General features: G+C 43.8%; 1 protein-coding gene across 2 annotated transcripts in view; it reads right to left on the bottom strand.

Annotated features, from left to right (window-relative positions):
* Positions 1 to 20,744, bottom strand: part of TXNRD2 (thioredoxin reductase 2) — a 137,915-nt gene extending 117,171 nt beyond the window's left edge. For both annotated transcript variants that reach the window (XM_068243267.1, XM_068243260.1), the window contains exons 1-7: positions 20,648 to 20,744; positions 15,375 to 15,443; positions 11,439 to 11,495; positions 9,866 to 10,010; positions 7,278 to 7,352; positions 3,525 to 3,603; positions 1,518 to 1,580 (exon numbers count right to left, since the gene is read on the bottom strand). In XM_068243267.1, coding sequence (XP_068099368.1) covers positions 1,518 to 1,580; positions 3,525 to 3,603; positions 7,278 to 7,352; positions 9,866 to 10,010; positions 11,439 to 11,495; positions 15,375 to 15,443; positions 20,648 to 20,720 — 561 coding nt within the window. In that variant the 5' untranslated portion in view covers positions 20,721 to 20,744. The remainder of the gene's footprint in view (positions 1 to 1,517; positions 1,581 to 3,524; positions 3,604 to 7,277; positions 7,353 to 9,865; positions 10,011 to 11,438; positions 11,496 to 15,374; positions 15,444 to 20,647) is intronic.
* Positions 20,745 to 21,438: the final 694 nt, after the last annotated feature.

Here is a 21,438-nt window from a genome sequence, read left to right on the forward strand (position 1 = left end):
AGGATGTGTCCTGCTATAGATAATAGCATTCCTAGATGAACAGTTACCTGGAAAGTAGATTGGTCGTCGTGGGCCAGTTGAATTTCCCCCAAGGTCTCCCGATCTGACCCCCTTAGACTTTTATCTTTAGGGTTATCTGAAGGCAATTGTCTATGCTGTGAAGATATGAGATGTGCAGCACCTGAAACTACGGATACTGAAAGCCTGTGCTAGCATTTCTCCTGCGGTGTTGCTATCAGTGTGTGAAGAGTGAGAGAAGAGGGTTGCATTGGCAATCCAACACAATGGGCAGCGCATTGAACACATTTTATAAGTGGTCAGAAACTTGTAAATAACTCATGAAATAATAAAGTTACATTAAAAGCAAGCACACGATTGTTTTTCTTGTGAAATTCTCGATAAGTTTGATGTGTCACATGACCCTTCTATTGAAAAAACAAAAGTTGGATTCAAAATGGCCGACTTCAAAATGGCCGCCATGGTCACCACCCATCTTGAAAAGTTTTCCCCCTCACATATACTAATGTGCCACAAACAGGAAGTTAATATCACCAACCATTCCCATTTTATTAAGGTGTATCCATATAATTGGCCCACCCTGTATATAATATATTGAAATGCAGCCCTGTCCTCCCAATGATGACAAAGCCAAACCATGTGGAATTCACCTCCCACAGCATTCAGGGAGATGGGTATATTTTGTACTGGCTTCGGAATGCTCAGTAAAACAAACATTTTGCAGAGCAACCTGTGATAGATGTCAGAATGTAAATCAGGGAGAGGAAAGATTTTACAATGAGCAATCGCTGACTAAATAATTAATAAATTATTATTGCAAAAAAAAAAAAAAAAAAAATTTACTCATTATGTTATTCTCACTACAATTCAATACAATTCCTCTTTAACAATCGTGCAATGGCTTTGTCCATGTAGTACAATTATTGCTTGTAAATAGTGATGTTGGTGAACACCTGTGGGCAGTCTGGCCCCTGTACTACTTCCGGGTCACAATGACCCGCAGTAGTACGCATGCCCTGGCGTGTTGATGCGCATCCTTGATTGCGCGCCTGTGACAGGCATGCTTTGTAACGTTACGCTCATGCGCAGAGCGTGCCCGGCCACAGGCGTGCAGCCAAGGACGCGCATTGCTGGGCCAGGGCATGCGTACTAATAAACGCATCCAGCTCAGGGCAAGCATACTACTGAGAGACAGCGACCCGGAAGTAATACAGGAGCCAGGCTGCCAATAGGTTAGCGGCGAGCAGTTTGCCGAAGTGCTCGCTACATCTCTACTTGTAAATATCTCATAGTCAACACATGAGAATACTGTAAGGTAAAGGTGTATGGGACCAACTTTACAGGGTTCCACTTCTGGATTTTGTGTTCATAATAATAATGTACAACAATATTCTACAATACATGATCAAAATTATATTACAATGCATCCAAAACAAGGCACCACCTTCACTGAATAAAAACTTTGAAGAACCCAAGACAAGGAAAAAAATAATCCTTACATCTGTAGGATATTTTGGTCTTCCCCCTGTAGCCAGAACGATGTTCCTTGCAGTCACTACCGTCTGCCAGCAGAAAATAAAGTGTCAGTAGTTCTAATTACATGAATTTCATAGCAGTGGCCTGATATAATGTGATATATTCAATCTATGTACAGAATTAGATTTTAGTTTAATAAATAATTAAAATGGAAAAACTGGATAAAAAGAGAACAGAAGTGCATTCAAGTATAATGGTCAAAATGCGATTTTGTTACAAGTAGCGTAACTGTAATATCTTCCTACCATGTTTGGCTAAGAAAGCGTTATTTTTTATAATTTGGCCTCAATTCACTAAGCTTATCTCCTGGCTTTTAATAACGTTTCTAGTGTTATCACCATGGTGATAAGGCATGTAGTATTCAGGAAACATTTTACCTCAGGCAAACCTGAAGTTAACTCTTCTGTCTATAAGTTAACTCCTCAGTCCATAAAATAACTCCAGATTTCTAATGTTAAAGACAGGCTGTAAATTAACTTCATGTGAAAATAACTACAGAGGAAGTAACTTAATTACAGAGGAGGTAACTTAAGGAATGAAGAGATGAGATAACCCTCTCACTGTGCGGTGGAAAGTTTACTCTTGCCTTATTATCTCCAGCATGATCTTAGTGAATTGAGGCCATAGTAATCAAAGATAAAAGTCGCTCATAGGAAAATACAAAATTGGATTAATGATCGCCACACGCCTCGATCGTATGAATCCCACTGTCCACCATGGCAATTCCATCAAGATTTTAATCTGATCAGTCGGGTGTACAGTGCAATTGCAGAGCATTTCTGATGGAGAAAGATATTGGGCATGGAAATATTTTAAATTACATAATCACAAAAAAAAATATTTAGCATACTGGAATGATTGCTGTGCGATTTTCCTGTACTTCTGTACCTTGTATGGGAGCACAAGTGCACACAAAAGGCAGCAGGCACATCACAAACACACTGTGCTAATGGAAACATTTCCAACGCAGTTTCCAGCACTTCAGCGAGTGCCTAGCATTTTGCAATGCAATAGCGATTGGGTTACTGGGGTACAGAGTAGTCTGCTGCAAGAGTCCCGCCCATGACCATAGCAATATGCACGTAACCACAGTAACGTGTGCTGCCTCCTGCCACTAGTACTGGTAAAACAGCCATGCACTGCCTGTGCACTGAAATTTTACCATTGCTTCATGCATCAGGCCCATTGTGTTGTATGCATTTATTCTGTGAAAGACAAGTGTGACCCCTCCCTGAGTAATGCTTTGGATTCAGCTCTCCATCTTTAGCTTTTGTTGCAGCTTATTCCTCCAGCTACTGCCAATAAGTTTTCAAGCACCCAAAGAATGCAACCTCCACAGATAAAGCATGCTAAACTGAACAGCTTGTCTTTTTGTGAGGGAGTAGGAATATCTAACCTGCCCAAACATTTTTTGAGGCAGCAAGGGTGCATCCATCATTTTTCATCTACAGGTTCACAGTAGCACCACTCCTCGTAAGTACATCAAGAGACAACAAAGATATAGAGGAATTTCATTGATATGATAAGTTATTACACTGTTTTTGAGAACAAAATAGTAAATGCTGACCTAACTTTCAGATCTACATTGAAACAAGCATATAGTGAGGAATCATCTAGGTTCATATGAGAACTGACAAGGGTAAAGTCATATGAAACTTTCACCTGATGCCAGACTTTTCCAGTAAACAGAGGAGGCACTGGTCTGATTTATCAAGACAGGTACAAGAGAAACCAGAGCAAAAGTGGAGCAGCTGTGAGAGCAACCAATCAGGATTCAGCTGTAAAATGAAACAGTTGCTCTGGATTTGGAATAGATAAAAAGCATAGCTAAACTGCACATTTATGATGAAAAATATATTACACAAATGTCTATTTGGTCTTCTGTACAATATATATAATTGTGGACTTTGGAGTCTTCCAATACATTACCACACATCTGCTGGCAGAAGATGCCAAACACAGAAACTAACCTCTTTTCCAGCAGTAGTTACTCCTCGTACAGTATGTTCATCAATAAAACTAGCCCTCAGGTTCAAATATTTCACCTTCCTGTTGAAACAAGTGAGAAAGACAGAGTAGGTATCACCATAGTATCAAAGATAAGGAGTTCAGATACGGGAACGTTACACAAATTATACATTTGGACTATACAATTTGGGATTGTTTTGAGGGTAAAGATTAGTGTTGCTGTTAGATAGCTTTTAGGCCAAATTTCTCGTTTCTATAACTGCATGCCTGAAAGCCCGCAATTATGTGTCTCAATTTTGCCATGTATACAAAAGTACTGATGTGGAAATTAAGGCATGCTGACTTTGGAAATTGCTTTCTTCAATACAGGAACAGAAAAAACCTGCCCTATCTAAGACAGAAAGGTTGGCTACTACATAACTGCAGCAACCGGTTACCTGCCACGGTGCCTTCTGAGAGGGATGTGGCCCATGCTCATACTCAGTCTCCTTCATGGTGCTCTTTATGGGAGGGAGGGCATGGCTAGAGCTGCCACCTGCTCTCCCTCCTGCTATTCTTTATGAAAGTTAGGTGTGACTATGGCCTCAATTCACTAAGCTTATCTCCTGTCTTTAATAAGTCTTCTGAGCTGTTTCTACAGTTATCACTATGGTGATAACTGTAGAAACAGCTCAGAAGAGTTATTAAAGACAGGAGATAAGCTTAGTGAATTGAGGCCTATGTCAGCCAACCATTTATTTTCCCTCATGTAGTGAATCCTGGAGAAGAGTGAAAGACTTTGTCGGTGGAATCTGGTCTGTTGGGCTTACAGAGAACGCAGGTCTTACAGGAATGTCATTAGAAGTTTGGGGAGTGTGGATGTCACCACTATTTATCTGCAGGTAGGTTGTTTTTAGCTGGAAGCATACAAAATGACTACTGACCCAATGTTCTCTTGCACTATAAGTGGGGTTCCCTGCCTTGATTATAGATGGCATTTAGGCTCGGTTCACACATAAATCTATACATTTCTGGTCCAGTCCAGTACTGTCCTGTCAGTTATGCATCAGTTTTGCCTGACTGGAACGGAAACGTACACCTTTTATGTGTGAACACACTCATAGAAACACATACAAAACTGACATGACTAGAAATGTACAGATTTATGTGTGAACACAACCACAGAAACTCATACAAAACTGATGCCAACTGTCAAAAACTGACAGTACTGGACAACTTTTTATGTGCGAACCAAGCCTAAAAGAAGAGTCAGGGCTCTTTCACACTAGGAACTGATCCGTGCGTTTTGACGGATCACTCCTATGATGCTGTTAAAAAAGTAACGTGAAAGACTATTTGACTTTCATGTTACCTTTCACATTAGACAAAGCGTTCCAGAGCGTTAACGCATCTGGGAGCTTTGAATCGTCCAGCACCGGCGTTTTCCCGTTGAGTAAATTACAATTAGCACCGCTGATCAGCGCCAAACCGCAACTCCCCGACGTCACACTGTAGGTCATCTAATGAAAAAGAGCCCTCAGGTAGGCAGCTGTGCACATCTATCGAAAACATATTTTAAAAACTTTGAATTTGATGGTGCACAGTGGGGTTTTAGAACATCTGCCAGGTTTTAATCATAGTCCGAGTCCCCAGTTGGTACTATTTTCCCTCAGTTCCTTTTCCTTATAAGAGGTGGTCACCATAGCCCTGAAACGTTTTGAGTCAGTTAGGAGAAAAGTGTGATCTAAATGTTCTGTGTCTTGTGTCTCTTGTTTTGTCACTGGGGAAATCATGATAAAATTATTAGGAAGCCTAAGATGCAAGAGAAGAACTACACTGCTCAAAAGGGAACACTTTGAAACCATATCAATGTGAAAGAAAAATCATGCTGGATATCTATACCGATATGGACTGTGTAATGTGTAAAGAACGAAAGGAAGTCACATCGTTTGGCAGAAATGAAGATTATCAACCAACATAATGCTGGGGATACACCGTACGTTTCTGTACCGTGTATTGACCAGCTGATCCGGCCAGCTGATAATGTTCACGAGCGGCAATCGATCCGCGCGGACGAGCGGGCACGCGGCTGGGGTCGATTCGGCAGCTAATCAGCCTCCGGATCGACCCGTGTATTCCCAGCATAAGGGTGAATTCAAAGACACTCCAAAAATTCAAGTGAAAAAATGATGCAGCAAGCTAGTCCATTTCGCCCAAAATTTCATTGTAGCAAATTAAAATTGTATTCTGTAGTTTTTATGGCTCCCCATGTGCTTGTATGCAGGCCTGACAACAATGGGGCATGAGATGAAAGATTGTGTCCTGGAGAAATCTCCTCCAAGATGGGGACCAAGGCATACCTGAGCTCCTAGACGGTATGAGGTGCAACCTGTTGGCATCGGGTAGATCCAGACATAATGTCCCCGAGCTGTCCTATTGGATTAAGGACTGGCGGCTATGGGGGCCAGTCAATGGTATAAATTCCTTTATCCTGCAGGAACTGCCTGCATACTCTGTTGGTGCAAGGATTTCATCCCCATTCTTAATTGCAGTCAAGGTGCCGTTCTCTAGCCTGTAAACGTCTGTGCATTCCTCCATGGGTATGCATCCTTAGACCATCACTGACCCCCTACCAGTCATGCCAAAACATGCTACAGGCAGCATAACTTTCTCTGTGGCTTCTCCAGATCCTTCCCTATCTGACATGTGCTCAGGGTCAAACTGCTCTCATGTGTTAAAAGTACTGGGTGCTAATAGTGGACCTGCCAATTGAGGTATTTTATGGCAAATGCTAATGAACTTCCATGGGGCCAGGCTGCGAGAACAGAGCCAGGCAGAGGACGCCGGACCTAACAGGAGTACTGTATGGGGGGGGGGGGGGGGATCAAGTTGAACTTACCTGGGGCTTTTAATGCCCCCCCGCAGACGTCATGTGCCTGCGGCTGGAACAAAACAATCCTCCAGTCCCCGCCGCAGCTAACTTCCTGGTTTTTGCGACTTCAATGTGGCAGTCCACTGCGCTAAGCGCGTCCTTGCTCCTGCTGATGTTGCCGGGAGCTTCCTGCACAGGCGTGTGTGTGTGCGGGAGGGGGGGGGGTGGGTAGTTGAAAGCCCAAGGTAAGTTCAACTCTCCCCCCCCCGCCTTACAGTACTCCTTTAAGGCTAGCCTCATAATCAGTTTCTGATATTTTGGGTCAGGGCAATTCACACCAGTGGTTTGCTGAGGTCATTTTGCAGAGCCCCAGCAGTGCTCCTTCTGTTCCTCCCTGCCCAAAAGGAGCAGATACCTGTCCTGCTGACAAGTTCAGGACCTCCTATAGTCCTGTCCATCTCCTCCTAGAGGCCTGTTTTATTAAAAAAAAAACTGATGTACATTTCATATTTAACATTTTGTTTATACTTGCATTCTGGCTTTAATCCAGATGTCAGAAGTCACTAAGCAGACTAATTTTACTATTTTAAATACAAAGCAAGATACATATGTCAATCAAAGGGCTGGTTTACAACCACTGGAGGAAATGGGAAAAAAACACAAAATGAAGAGATGCTGCCATAGCAATCAATGAGAATGATGGGATCACAGCTTTAATGTTATTGAAAAATTACACGATTTCTCTTGCTACAAGCAACACCCCAGCTTTTTATTTTTGTTGCCATTTTCTTGTGTTTTTATTTCTCAAAATAATATGAAAACTGCAGAGATTCCGCAAAAAATTATAGCATAATAAAGATTAAAAAATAAAAATTGCAGGCTTCAAATGTAGAAATGTACTTACTTGTCTTGCAGCTGTACCCTGTGTCCCCAGTTCAAGGATTTCACATAATTCTGAACAGCTTGTGCCATTTTTGTCCTGAGTTGAAGTAAGAAGACATCAAACAAATACTGAAACACTCTCCACCTGGCTAAACCTTTATACCAAGCAATGCTTCATTTTTACTGCAAAAGATCGTTTTCCAATTACAATTGTGTGATTCACTGAAACCAAGAATTTTTTCTAAATATTTTTCTAAATGTTCAGAATTTTTAGAAATAAAATTAGGCTGGACTGTGCCCCAGTATTTAGAGTTTTAGTATTCAGAGTGAACACAAGGGGGTTGATTTACTAAACCATGCTATGACAAATAGCACACCTTATCAGAGATAGCACATCTTATCAAAGTTTACATGCCTTATCAGAGTAGCATATCGAGCGCTACGAACTTATGCTTGCTAATTGGCAATGGCACTCGTCCTGCCCTGAGCACCTGCGGGCTCGTAGCGCTCACTATACTACTCTGATAAGGCGAGTTAACGTTAATAAGGCGTGTTCTCTCTGATAAGGCGTGCTATTTGTCATAGCACGATTTAGTGAATCAACCCAATGGTGAGATTCATATGGAGGTTGCCATAGTTATTTCCTTTTAAACAATACCAGTTGCCTGGCAGTCCTGTTGATCTTCTTGCATCAGTAGGGTCACAACCCTAAAACAAGCATGTGTCTAATCCAGACAGACTGGAGCCAGATCACCTGATCTGCATGCTTATTCAGGTTCCATTGGCTAAAAGTATTTTAGAGGCAGGATCAGGAGGGCAGCTATGCAACTTGAATTGTTTAAAAGGCAATAAGTATGGCAAGCCTCCATATCACTCTCACCTCAGGTTTCCTTTAAGGATAGGTTCACACAGACATTACTCAGGCTGGAAACATCAGCTGCAGCGCTCGTCATTAAGCGCTGCAAGACATTTACAGTTGTCACATAAATGCCAAGTTTTTATCCCTATTTTTTGCGTCGCCTGCCCGACGAGTAGGTGATCCTGGAAGCAACATGTAGCTTCCAGGATTTCTTACTTCCTCCTGCCCCTGTCCATGAAAAACAATGCCAGCCTCCGGAAGCCGCTAAATGCTTTTCTGCAAGTGCACAGAAAAACATTTAGACAAAACACAGTGCAGAAGCCTGTATGAACTGACCCTAATAAAGCTTAACTTCACTCAGTGAAAAAAAAACACTACTGAACACTTCTGTGCCTGAGGGAATAGAAAGTGTCTTATCTGCAAATAAACAGGATACACACCGTACACTCAATGATTGAGGTGCTGGTGCAACTATAGGGGTAAATGAGGCAATTGGCTAAAGCCCCATGCTTGTCAGGGGCCCCAAGTGAAAGTGTGGAGGTCACAGTAACTTTATGGTAAGTCCTTTATGTAAGGGCTCCACATTTATCTGTGCACAGGGTCCCTTTTTTGCCTGTAAGAATCCCTAACAGTATGGCGCAGTAACTCTGTCAAGCAACACAAATGTTGGAAAAATTAACAAATCCTAATAAAAAAAAATAACAGAAAAGGAATTATGTTGGAAAAGAAGATTACATTACAGACTCCCTCAGGGCTTGTTCACACCTAGGGCTTGATTAACTAAACCGTGATAACTCAAATATCACACCTTATCAAAGTTAACACGCCTTATCAGAGAAGCATAGCGAGCGCTACAAACGTATGCCTGCTAATTGGCAATGGCACTCGTCCTGCCCTGAGCCCCTGCGGGTTCGTAGTGCTCGCTATGCTACTTTGATAAGGTGTGATATCTTTGATAAGGTGTGATATCTTTGATAAGGTGTGATATTTGAGTTATCACGGTTTAGTTAATCAAGCCCTTAGAGTATTTTCAGGGTTTTTTAAGCACCGATGATTTTTAAAATCGTCCTTAAAGCGCTTGTGCAATGATTCCCTTTGAGAGTGTTCACATATGAGCGGTTCAATTCCGATCCGCTCACCAAAGCGCTGCCTGTACCATTTTCGGGGGCAATTTGCCTCAATGGAAGGTATAGGGAAATCGCAAAGCACTTGAAAAAGTGCTTGTATTTATTCATTACTGGGTAAAATAATTCACTTCCTGACTTACGTCAGGAAGTGAAACAACGAATCGCTCTGCAAAAGTGCTTAGAAAAGTGCTTTACAAAAAATTGGTGATGCGCAGGTAAGCGCCAGGAGGCGCTAAAAAAAAAATTGTGCACAAAAACATTTATGATGTGAACAAGGCCTTAGAAGAGCAAGATTTACATAAAGCAAAACTGTAATGTGGAAGTCCTACCACACGGGGAAGCTGTAACACAGGATTTCCAACATTAAACAGCATCTAACAAAAGGCTCCAAAATCCATTTACAGATCCGGGATGTTTTTGGCAGACCCCCAAATTACAAGGAAGATTGAGGACGCTTTTTAAAAGGGCACTATCAGAAAATGTATTTATTTAACAGTAAAGTGGATGTAAACGTGCAATATGTTCCACAGTATTTATCTATACAGCTGTTGGATTCCTCCCGTGGGGTCTGCAATATGGATAGAGCGCAATCAGAGTGACGTGAAGTTAGACTAAGCAGATTACCAGTCATGCTGTGCCGGGGCAGCTATGTGCCAGCCATAATGGGGAGCATCTTTCAGGGCACCTCCTAGCAGAGCCGCCTGGTGCATCAGCTTTTTGGGAATGCAGCCAACGTTAACACATGTCCCTCCGATTCCCCATTTGGTGCCTAGAAGAAAATTTGAAAGATTACTGCTACAAGCATATTCTTTCATCTGCCCATCTGCTACTGTAAAAGCTTTATCTCCGCAATGTATACAGTGTAGTTTCATTCAGTCTATCCTTTACTGTAACAGCATAGAACAATACATACACCTGTAATACAGTATTAATGTAGTTTAAACATACAAATTTGCACTCATTTGGCTTAGTAAAGCACAGAGAGGAAAAAAAGCAGAGGTGTATGTAGACTGCTGTACAAGGGCACTTGAGGCGCAGGGAGGACTGAGGTATGAAGGGGTAAAGACAACAGACATATGATAATCCATGATGTACAGAGGGGACTGGGGTATAATTTAACATATAGTACAGTGAGGAATGTGGTACAAAAGGGTACAAGGCAAAGATAGAGAAAAACAAACACAAACTTTGGGCACAATTGGCATATGTGATGTAAACCCGTGACCAGGGGTCACTAAACGATAAGGCTGGAAACACACTAGCCAGTGCAGAAAACCATACGTTTTCTGCACTGTGCATTTTTTTTATCTCTGTGCTTTTTTTTGGACGAGTTTGCATTTTTTCAATGTTTTCCCTTTATCAATGAAGTACAATACAGTATCATATTTTTTTTTTTAAAAAAGCATCAAGAACACGTGTAAAAACACACAGTCTTCTGAGTATCCATTAGCGCTTTGAGTCCGACAGGAGAAAGGCGCTATACAAATACTGCAATTATTAATTATTATTATTAAGATACATTATGTGCATTTTACATGCAGCAAGTTGTGCGTTTTCAAAAACACACATTGAAAAACGCACATATATGCAATTATTTATTATTTAAATTATTGGCAAAAATGGTAGCGTTTTTTTTTCCACTACACTAGTGATTCTGCCTAGTGTTTCTAGCCTGAGGCTTTCTGCCACCAAATAGCAATCCTGATTTGTGCAACCTGACGACAAATAAGGGTATGCTCCAGTGGCGTAGCAATAGGGGTTGCAGAGGTCTCGACCGCACCAGGGCCCTTGGGCCACAGGAACACCGTAAGGCCCTCCCTCAACTGCAGTATTAGCTCTTTATTGGTCCTGTGCTTGTAATGATCACTTCTATAGATGCTTTGAATGACAATAATCAATAACAAGCTATTCCCCACCCCCTTCTTGCACTTCTGACACTGTGTTGCCCGTGGCAGGTTTTGGTGCTCCGTATCAATTGTTATGTATAGAGTGCTTGGGGAGAGGGGCACCCATGTAAAACTCGCACCAGGGCCCAAAGCTCCTTAGCTACACCACTGGTATGTCCCAGTGCAGCTCACCAACAAAACTAAATGAAAGTTGTGACTGCAAGTTACTACTTCCTTCATTTCACATCTTCCTCAGTCTGTGTACTGTACATACGTACACCAGATACTGCTCCATTGCGCAGTTGTCTTACCTTGGGGAGATGGCTCCACATAATCAAACACTGCAACTCTGCTTCCAAGCTGGGCAGCTGTGAACAAAGACATCATCATTAGTATTCCAGGAACAAGGACACACCACAACTGCCACTTGCAAGGCAAGTAAAATGTACCAAACCATTTTTAAATGTGAGCTGATAAGGGGGTTCTCTGTACCACTTACAAGTTTACAGAGTACTTCTAACACCATGCTCTTCACTCCAGCTCCTGCATGCAGTGACATATTTCCACCTTTCAACCAAGAGAAGGTTGGGGAAGGGGGGTTCTTGGGAATCCACAGAATTCCCAGATATGTTGCTGAAGAACATGTCAGTCTACAGGGAGTGCAGAATTATTAGGCAAATGAGTATTTTGACCACATCATCCTCTTTATGCATGTTGTCTTACTCCAAGCTGTATAGGCTCGAAAGCCTACTACCAATTAAGCATATTAGGTGATGTGCATCTCTGTAATGAGAAGGGGTGTGGTCTAATGACATCAACACCCTATATCAGGTGTGCATAATTATTAGGCAACTTCCTTTCCTTTGGCAAAATGGGTCAAAAGAAGGACTTGACAGGCTCAGAAAAGTCAAAAATAGTGAGATATCTTGCAGAGGGATGCAGCACTCTTAAAATTGCAAAGCTTCTGAAGCGTGATCATCGAACAATCAAGCGTTTCATTAAAAATAGTCAACAGGGTCGCAAGAAGCGTGTGGAAAAACCAAGGAGCAAAATAACTGCCCATGAACTGAGAAAAGTCAAACATGCAGCTGCCAAGATGCCACTTGCCACCAGTTTGGCCATATTTCAGAGCTGCAACATCACTGGAGTTCCCAAAATCACAAGGTGTGCAATACTCAGAGACATGGCCAAGGTAAGAAAGACTGAAAGACGACCACCACTGAACAAGACACACAAGCTGAAACGTCAAGACTGGGCCAAGAAATATCTCAAGACTGATTTTTCTAAGGTTTTATGGACTGATGAAATGAGAGTGATTCTTGATGGGCCAAATGGATGGGCCCGTGGCTGGATTAGTAAAGGGCAGAGAGCTCCAGTCCGACTCAGACACCACCAAGGTGGAGGTGGACTACTGGTTTGGGCTGGTATCATCAAAGATGAGCTTGTGGGGCCTTTTCGGGTTGACGATGGAGTCAAGCTCAACTCCCAGTCCTACTGCCAGTTTCTGGAAGACACCTTCTTCAAGCAGTGGTACAGGAAGAAGTCTGCATCCTTCAAGAACAACATGATTTTCATGCAGGACAATGCTCCATCACATGCGTCCAAGTACTCCACAGCGTGGCTGGCAAGAAAGGGTATAAAAGAAGAAAAACTAATGACATGGCCTCCTTGTTCACCTGATCTGAACCCCATTGAGAACCTGTGGTCCATCATAAAATGTGAGATTTACAAGGAGGGAAAACAGTACACCTCTCTGAACAGTGTCTGGGAGGCTGTGGTTGCTGCTGTACGCAATGTTGATGGTGAACAGATCAAAACATTGACAGGATGGCAAGCTTTTAAGTGTCCTTGCAAAGAAAGGTGGCTATATTGGTCACTGATTTGTTTTTGTTTTGTTTTTGAATGTCAGAAATGTATATTTGTGAATGTTGAGATGTTATATTGGTTTCACTGGTAAAAATAAATAATTGAAATGGGTATATATTTGTTTTTTGTTAAGTTGCCTAATAATTATGCACAGTAATAGTCACCTGCACACACAGATATCCCCCTAAAATAGCTAAAACTAAAAACAAACTAAAAACTACTTTCAAAAATATTCAGCTTTGATATTAATTAGTTTTTTGGGTTCATTGAGAACATGGTTGTTGTTCAATAATAAAATTATTCCTCAAAAATACAACTTGCCTAATAATTCTGCACTCCCTGTATGTAGCTTGCCATTAGTCTGGGTTATAATTGAATCCGTAACTGAAAGTGTAAAGGAAATAGAAGGCAGCGTTTGCACTTATCCTCACATTTTCTGCATATCATTACCTGCATGTATCAATCTGCATTCACAATTTCTTCAAGTATGTTTTCATTCATGTGTTTAGCGATTTTTGTGCACTTTTGTTTTTTGAATTTTCAAGTTGCAATTTTTTGGTGCATAACAAAATAAATCAATTTAATAAAAAATGTATCTAACTTTAAATTTGCATGTGATTTTTCACATAAAATTAAAATGTTTTTTGCATTTCAATTGAATTGTATTAAATGCTATTCGCACATCGCACTCACACACATATAGTAGATGTGCAGCAAATTTGCAAATCGCACAGGAATTCTAGTAACTCTGAATTGGGCCTTTGTGTAAAAATCTACATAACTCCACTTCTATATGCACTTATAGACAACGTGACCCTAAAGGTGCGTACACACGCACTACGGCCGCCAACGACGGGTCCGTCAGACCCTCCCGCTGGGCGGACTTTCAGGCGACAGTAGCGCATGTGTACACACCTTAAGACAAGCTATACAGTGTATTCTAGCCATAATGTTCATTTTGCTGCTGCTGTAACTTATTGTTCCTTTTCTATGGCCAGTGTGTCTGTGACAATAAGTGCCTAAGATACCCTGTGTTGCTAAAATGAATTCCAGGCATGACCCAAACCATGCTTGGCAAATAAAAGGATTCTGATTCTGTAATGTCAATTTTATTATCCGCCATCAGTTCGCCTTTGTGGGCATACATCAGGCGGCAGCTGATCGACTAACCGATCCGATTATTATCAATAATGCAACCAATTTAGAGCCAAAATTGGTCGCATTAACCTTCCCAGCGTTCAATTTCCCCAGGATTTCTGTGCAAACAGTGATAAAATTTATTTTTAAAACTTTTTTTTTCCTGTAACTTGCCAAAATGTGTCAAGCAAGGGTCTAGTATACAGTGCAGGAGAGTATTGATGTGTATGCATGTTTATACTGTTCACAGCATGTTTTTTTGAACGGACATTTCTGTCCATACCGCTAGGAGGGTTAAGCAGTTGGTCATGCTGCAAGATGTCGTGCCGACTTACTTGATCGGGTGCGCGGCGGTAACGCTGAGCGATATCAGAACGAACGTGACTAAACCCCTGACGCTGTTCCCGCAATGTACATGTGCTGTATTACCTGTTCTGTGTCACCGCGATCATCCGTCTTCCGCCACTCTTCCATCAGCCGCATACATGCTGCCCGGTACATAGCACGCCAGCACGTGACGTCACACACGGGCCACGCCAGCAGCGTGTGTGACTAATTGAAGAAAGGCAGAAGCCGGACGGGCACCACGACACAGGACAGGTAATGTATAAACACGCATTGCAGCACATATACATTACATACACACACACACACATCAGCGAGAGTGCAGCTGATTCACAAGAGAGTTCATGCTGAAATTGATAGGGAATCGACCTGTGGTGTATGGGCACAATCAGATTCGATTAGAGAGAGATTTGTCTCCTGGTCTTCAGTGTCTATTCACACTGAAACCTGAAAAACGGATGCTTTTTAACAGATCAGTTGTTCCATAGCAGTGCACTGTGAAAAGCTTTCAGTTAAAGCGCATATAATGTGAACTGACCTGTAGGGAAACATGGACACTGGACTGTACCGCAGTTGTCTGTACAGTTATGACCATTTAAAAACGGGCTCTAGGTCTGTCCCGCATGTCAGTGGGCATGCGTGCGGCTGCCCGTCCTCCTCCTGTCCCAACACATGCGCAGTAGCGTAAAATCATGAACACACGGACAGGAGGAGGATGACGCAGGGACAGTTAGAGTTTTATTATATAGGAAAACAACTGATTCAGTGTGAATGGATCCTAAATGTTAGGAAGTGCCTAGACCAGGTTTGAGAAGTACGCACCCACCAATATTTTTAAACACTTTTTTTAATTTAAAAAAAAAATGTTTACAAAAAAAATAATAATCTCGGAATCTTACCTTCCTTGGCACATGCCAGACCCCCAGATCCTCCACCAATTACCAGCAAATCATAATCATAGCGCAAAGCTGTGAGAGTGAAAAAAATGGCATCACTATGTACAGTATACGCAACTATTTATTCTCTTCAAAAAGAATAGCACATGATAGCCACACACCTAATTATATGTATTTACTGTATATATTTACACAGAGCCATCATCTTCCATGGCACTGTAGAGAGTACAACACTGCTGCACCCTTATGTCTGGCCAGCTATAGCCATTATCTAAAGGCTTCAAGGAGCATATACACATCCAATCTTGATTTTACCACTTTCCCACTGCACTAATACGGTAACACATGCTGCCCCCCTGCTGTTATTACCGGTAAGTCTATGACAAGGCATCAATTTTAAGGCTGCTTCTTGCAGCGGGCCCAAAGAAACTAGTACAGCAGAGTACCCAGTATCCGGCACTGGCGGGGATCACCTAATGCTGGATACATGTGCGTGCTGGTTGCAACCGGGTGAAAGAGCACAAACCTCCTCCCCCAAATACTGACCAAGCCTCCAGTGATGTCTTGTAGACTTCCTGCAGCTCCCAGCAGCTTTCCGGTATCCTCCATGCACGGAAGTCGGTGCGTCACCTGACCAACATTAGGTCAGGTGACATGCCGGCTTTTGTGCACAGACATCGGAAAGCCACTAGGAGCTGCAGGAAGGCTACAACACATCACTGGAGGCTCGGTAAGTATTTAATGCCTCCAAACCTGCCTGAACTCCCCCAAAAAACAGTTCCTGTTATCCCTCAGGCATGCCGGTTACCTGAGACTTCCAGGAATATTTGTTTTTATTTTGATTTTAAACAGTTTAAAAAATGGTTAGCTGACACTCTAGGATACTTCTTCACCTCATTGAGCATTCTGCGCTGTGCTCTTGCATTCATCTTTACAGGATGGCCACTCCTAGGGAGAGTAGCAGCAGTGCTGAACTTTCTCCATTTATAGAAAATTTGTCTTACTGTGGACTGATGAACGGCAAGGCTTTTGGAGATACTTTTATAACCCTTTCCAGCTTTATGCAAGTCAGCAATTCTTAGGCCTGGTGCACACCAGAGGAGTTTTTCTGAGCGTTTTGAGTTTTTAAATCTGCTGCTAATGTTATCCTATGTGTCTGTGCACACTGGAGCAATGAGGTTTTGTAAAAAAAAACATAGCATTACATTGGGAAGAGCTTTTGAAACCTCTAGCGTTTGGGCTGTAGTGTGAGAGCGTTATAAGCAGGAGGAGGGGTATAGTTTGTTAGTTATTACCACTATTCAAAATACTTGGCACTAGTTCGCTTTAGGGGACCCAGCAGGAAACCGCATAGGGAAATACAGCCAACGTGATTGGGTGGGTTGCACCCTCTCAAACTACTAGGAATAAGATAAGTTGTAGTAAGCTAAGCCTACGCTATTTGGCCAATCAAAATGCTTTTTGCTGTAAGAGGGTACTGTGATTGGAGAACTGTTCCCTGCGAGGTTTCCTGCTAGGATCCTAAAGTTAACTAGCTGCCTTTTGTTTATAAACACACTTTCCTATTCTTGTCTCGTTACCTTAACTTATTGCGGACCGATGCAGATTAAATCTACGTGGGGCAGGTGGTGCTGCGGTTCTGACCGGACGTAAACTCTACGTCCCAATCACCGCGCATCCCTACCTGTCCCCGCCGCTTTCTACCCACCGGAATGTGCTGCCCTGCCGCCTCTATGACGGCAGAGCAATGTGAGCCGGGCAGGAGCCATTTTCATTGGCTCCTGGCCCTGTCATTACTGTAAGCCAATCCCATTGGCTTACGAGTGACAGGAGCCAATGAAAGCGGCTCCTGACCGGTGCACAGCGCTCTGCCGTCATAGAGACGGCAGAGAGAGCAGCCTGCGGCGGGGACAGAGCGGCGTGAGCGACGGATTATTGCGGCGATTCGTCGGAATGCGGCGTTTTAGCGTACCAGCAGCCTCTGGTCCTTAAAGGGAACCTTAACTGCCGTGGGAAAATAAATTCACTTACCTGGGGGCTTTCCCAAGCCTCCTGCAGCCGTCCTGTGCCCGCGCCGGTCCTTCGGTGCCCTCCGGTCTCCCTCCGCCGCTAAGTTTCGATTTCGGACGACTGCCAGTCGTCCTCGGGCCTCTTCCGCATTCCTCGTCGTAAACTGCAGTAAAGCGCGTCCGCATGACGCCAAACGCGTCATGCGGACGCGCTTTACTGCAGTTTACGACGAGGAATGCGGAAGAGGCCCGAGGACGACTGGCAGTCGTCCGAAATCGAAACTTAGCGGCGGAGGGAGACCGGAGGGCACCGAAGGACCGGCGCGGGCACAGGACGGCTGCAGGAGGCTTGGGAAAGCCCCCAGGTAAGTGAATTTATTTTCCCACGGCAGTTAAGGTTCCCTTTAAGGGGGCAGAGGCTGCTGGTACCAAAGTGTATGTATTGTCCGAGTGTGCACAATCACTATTTACTGGTGCATTCAAAAATAATATTTCCCCATGTGTATAAGTGTAAACCTAGGTTTACAGTGAGCATTGCGTTTCCTGTAAAAGAAGGAACACAATGGAATGAGAAAGTCACGCTGCACATTATTCGAGCAAAGAGCATAGTTCATGAAAAATGCTTCACTGTCACTGTTAAAGGGAACCTTAAGGCTAATTTCACACCAGGACGTTGCGTTAGAGGGGGCGTTAAGGTCGCATAACGTCCCCCTAACGGAACGCCTGGTGGTGCTGGATCTGGACGTCAGAGTGAGCCGCGTTGTGCAGCTCACTCTGGCGTCAGTGATGCCGTGATGCGCACTCTTGTGCGCATGCGGCATCACGTGGTCCCGCCGGCCAATCGCCGCACAGAGCGGCCGCTCCAGGAAGTAAACACTGCACGTCATAACGTGCAGTGAATATTAATTAGCCATGTGCCTGGCCGCTCTCCGCTCCTCCCCCACATTACTGAGCATGTGCAAGCAGTCTAACGCGGCTCAGCCGCGTCCAAAGTACTGCATGCAGTACGTTGTCTTGTGACGCAGCGTTACAATGTAACGCAACGTCCGCACTGTGAACAGCCCCATTGATTTTTCATTACTGTGCGGTGGGCTGCGTTACAGGCTGCTCTAACGTGCGCCTGTAACGTCCCACTGTGAAACCAGCCTAAAGGATACCCGAAGTGACATGTGACATGATGAGTTAGACATGTGTATGTACAGTGCCAACCACACAAATAACTATGATGTGTTCTTTTTTTTCTTTCTCTGCCTGAAAGAGTTAAATATCAGATATGTAAGTGGCTGACTCAGTCCTGACTCAGACAGGAAGTGACTACAGTGTGACCCTCACTGATAAGAAATACCCCTTTTTATCTCTTTCCTGCTCTCAGAAGCCATTTTCTGCTAGGAAAGTGTTTTATAGTTTGAATTTTTTTTATCAGTGAGGGTCACACTGTAGTCACTTCCTGTCTGAGTGAGGACTGAGTCAGCCACTTACATACTTGATATTTAACTCTTTCAGCCAGAGAAAGAAAAAAAAGGAACACAGCCTAGTTATTTGTGTGCTAGGCACTGTACATACACATGTCTATCTCATCATGTCACATGTCACTTCGGGTATCCTTTAACACAAGTAACAAAAAAAGAGTTTCACTTACCTGGGGCTTCTACCAGCCCCCCTGCAGCCAACCTGTGCCGTCGAAGTCACTCCAGGATCCTCTGGTCCTCTGCCGCCAGCTAGTTTAGTTTTTGCCGACTCGGAGGGCTGCCACGCGTATCATTGTACGTGTTCCCGAAGGTACAGGATGCTATTGCAGGCATCAACACATATCTTTGTACGCATTGCACCTGCAACGCGTACAAAAATACGTGTTGACGCCCACAATAGCATCCTGTACCTTCGGGAACGCGTGCAATGACACGAGTGGCGGCGCGCCGACTCTGAGTCGGCAAAAAAGAAACTAGCTGGTGCTAGGATCTGGGAATTACTTTGAGGCTATTTACACACCAGGACGTTGCGTTTAGGGGACATAACGTGCCCCTAACGCAACGCCTGATGGTGTTGGAGCAGGACGCTACCAAGAGCCGCGTTACAAGCAGCTCTTGGTGCGCCTGCTCTGTCGGAGGCACTGCGGAGACCACGTGAGCGGAGCTCTCCACATCACGTGGTCCCGCCAGCCAATCCGCGGCCGCTCCAGGATGTAAACACTGCAAGTGCAGTGAATAATAAGTAGCCATGTGCCTGGCTACGTAGCGGCCTCTCCCCGCCTCCTCTCCGCTCATAAAATGAAAAAAAAAACCTACTGAGCATGTGCAAACAGTCTAACGCGGCTTAGCCGCGTGTAAAGTACTGCATGCAGTACTTTATGTAGACGTGCTGCGTTACAATGTAACGCAACGTGGGCACTGTGAACAGCCCATTGATTTTTCATTGCTGTGCGTTGGGGTGCGTTACAGGCTGCACTAACGTGCGCCTGTAACATCCCACTGTGAAAGCAGCCTGAGGGCACAGGATGGCTGCAGGTGGCTGGTAGAAGCCTCAGGTAAGTAAAACTCTTCTTTTGTCAATTGAGTTAAGGTTCCCTTTAAGGTGCGCTTGGCTTTGGGATGCTGCCCGCCATAAGGACCGATTTACACTAGGAACGCAAATCGAGAATCACAATTTTGCGTCACGGTTTTGACACGATTTGCGTCGATTCCCATTTAATAGAATGAAAATCACAACACAATTGCCCCCAAAACACTGCATGCAGCAAGTTTGCGATTTATGGAAATCGCAAACACAGCAGTGAGAATGAGCCCATAGGGGTGCATTAGCAGCACCGCTTTGCTGATCGTGGTATATAGCAGTGTGGAAAACAGAATTACAATACAGCTATTACGCAACCTAAAGCTAAAGCAGTCTCCACCACATTCCTACACAAACCCAAAAGACTGGATTTTTTTTTTTTTTATTGCATGACGACTTCAAACAAGGCAATGCAGGGCTGGGAAACATGCGTTTAGCTGTGCCTGAGCTGTCATTTATTCTAATTCAAGGGTTGATTAGAGAAAAGAAGTCAGTGTTTCTGTAGTATTCACAGCGTCACATCTGGCTCTGCAGTGCAGTGATCACAGGCCACTGGGAGCAAGTGACAGTTGCTAAAACTCCGCCGTCTCCTCCTAGAGCCGACCGGACATGCGCCAGTCCCAGCATGGCGGCCGCTGCAGCCTCACAGCCGCTGGTCTGTCACTGAATGCATAGCTCCTATTACTTCCTGAAACACACGACAAACTAGGGGAGTACCTGCTAACCCCCGAGTACCCCTGAGCGGTGGGATTACTCTCCTCCCAGCCGAGCACCGGTACAGCGCCGCCATGTGCCTCAGGACCCCTCGGACTGCCCTTTGATGCGCCTGTTGGGGGAAAAAAAAAAACACATTTTACGTCTCAGAACTGATGTGTATCTGCTGTGTGTTTACCACACAGATTCCCAGCAATGGCTTCTTTTTATCAAGCGGTATATGACGTGTGTCACGTTAACCGCAGGCAATTGAATAGAAGTCTTTGTTGCAGGGCTTTATGGATTGAAAGTATCTGAAGGAGTAATGTTTTTGTTGTAGAGTGTATGAAAAATAGACTCCAATGTTTTTGTTGTAGAGTGTATGAAAAATAGACTCCTGCTCTCACCGTGTTCCCTAGGCAATGTAGAGCTATCTTATTCAGAGCCAGTCAATCCAGTGATAAGCAGAGAATGTCAGTGAGATAGTTCTGATTTGCATGCAAATTTAAAGGCTACTAGAGATGAAAATAACAATTGTGCTTTTACTTACTTGGGGCTTCTTGCAGCTCCTGTAGGCTGGAATATCCTTTGTCATCAGGGCCGGTTTAAGCAACAATGGGGCCCCAGGGCAAAATAAACCTGGGGGGCCCCCCCAACATATACCCCGGAACAAAAATCAGCATTAGGGGACCTTTTTTGCAGCTGGTATAGTCAGGGTGTGAAGTCCCAATCGGTCAGAGCTCCACATTCTGGCTATCCCAGCCTGCATGAGGGAGAAGGGGTTAAAAAGTTTCAGGAGGGGGGACCCCACATAA

This window comes from Hyperolius riggenbachi, chromosome 1 (genome assembly GCF_040937935.1).
Source record: "Hyperolius riggenbachi isolate aHypRig1 chromosome 1, aHypRig1.pri, whole genome shotgun sequence".
Taxonomy (NCBI): Eukaryota; Metazoa; Chordata; class Amphibia; order Anura; family Hyperoliidae; genus Hyperolius; species Hyperolius riggenbachi.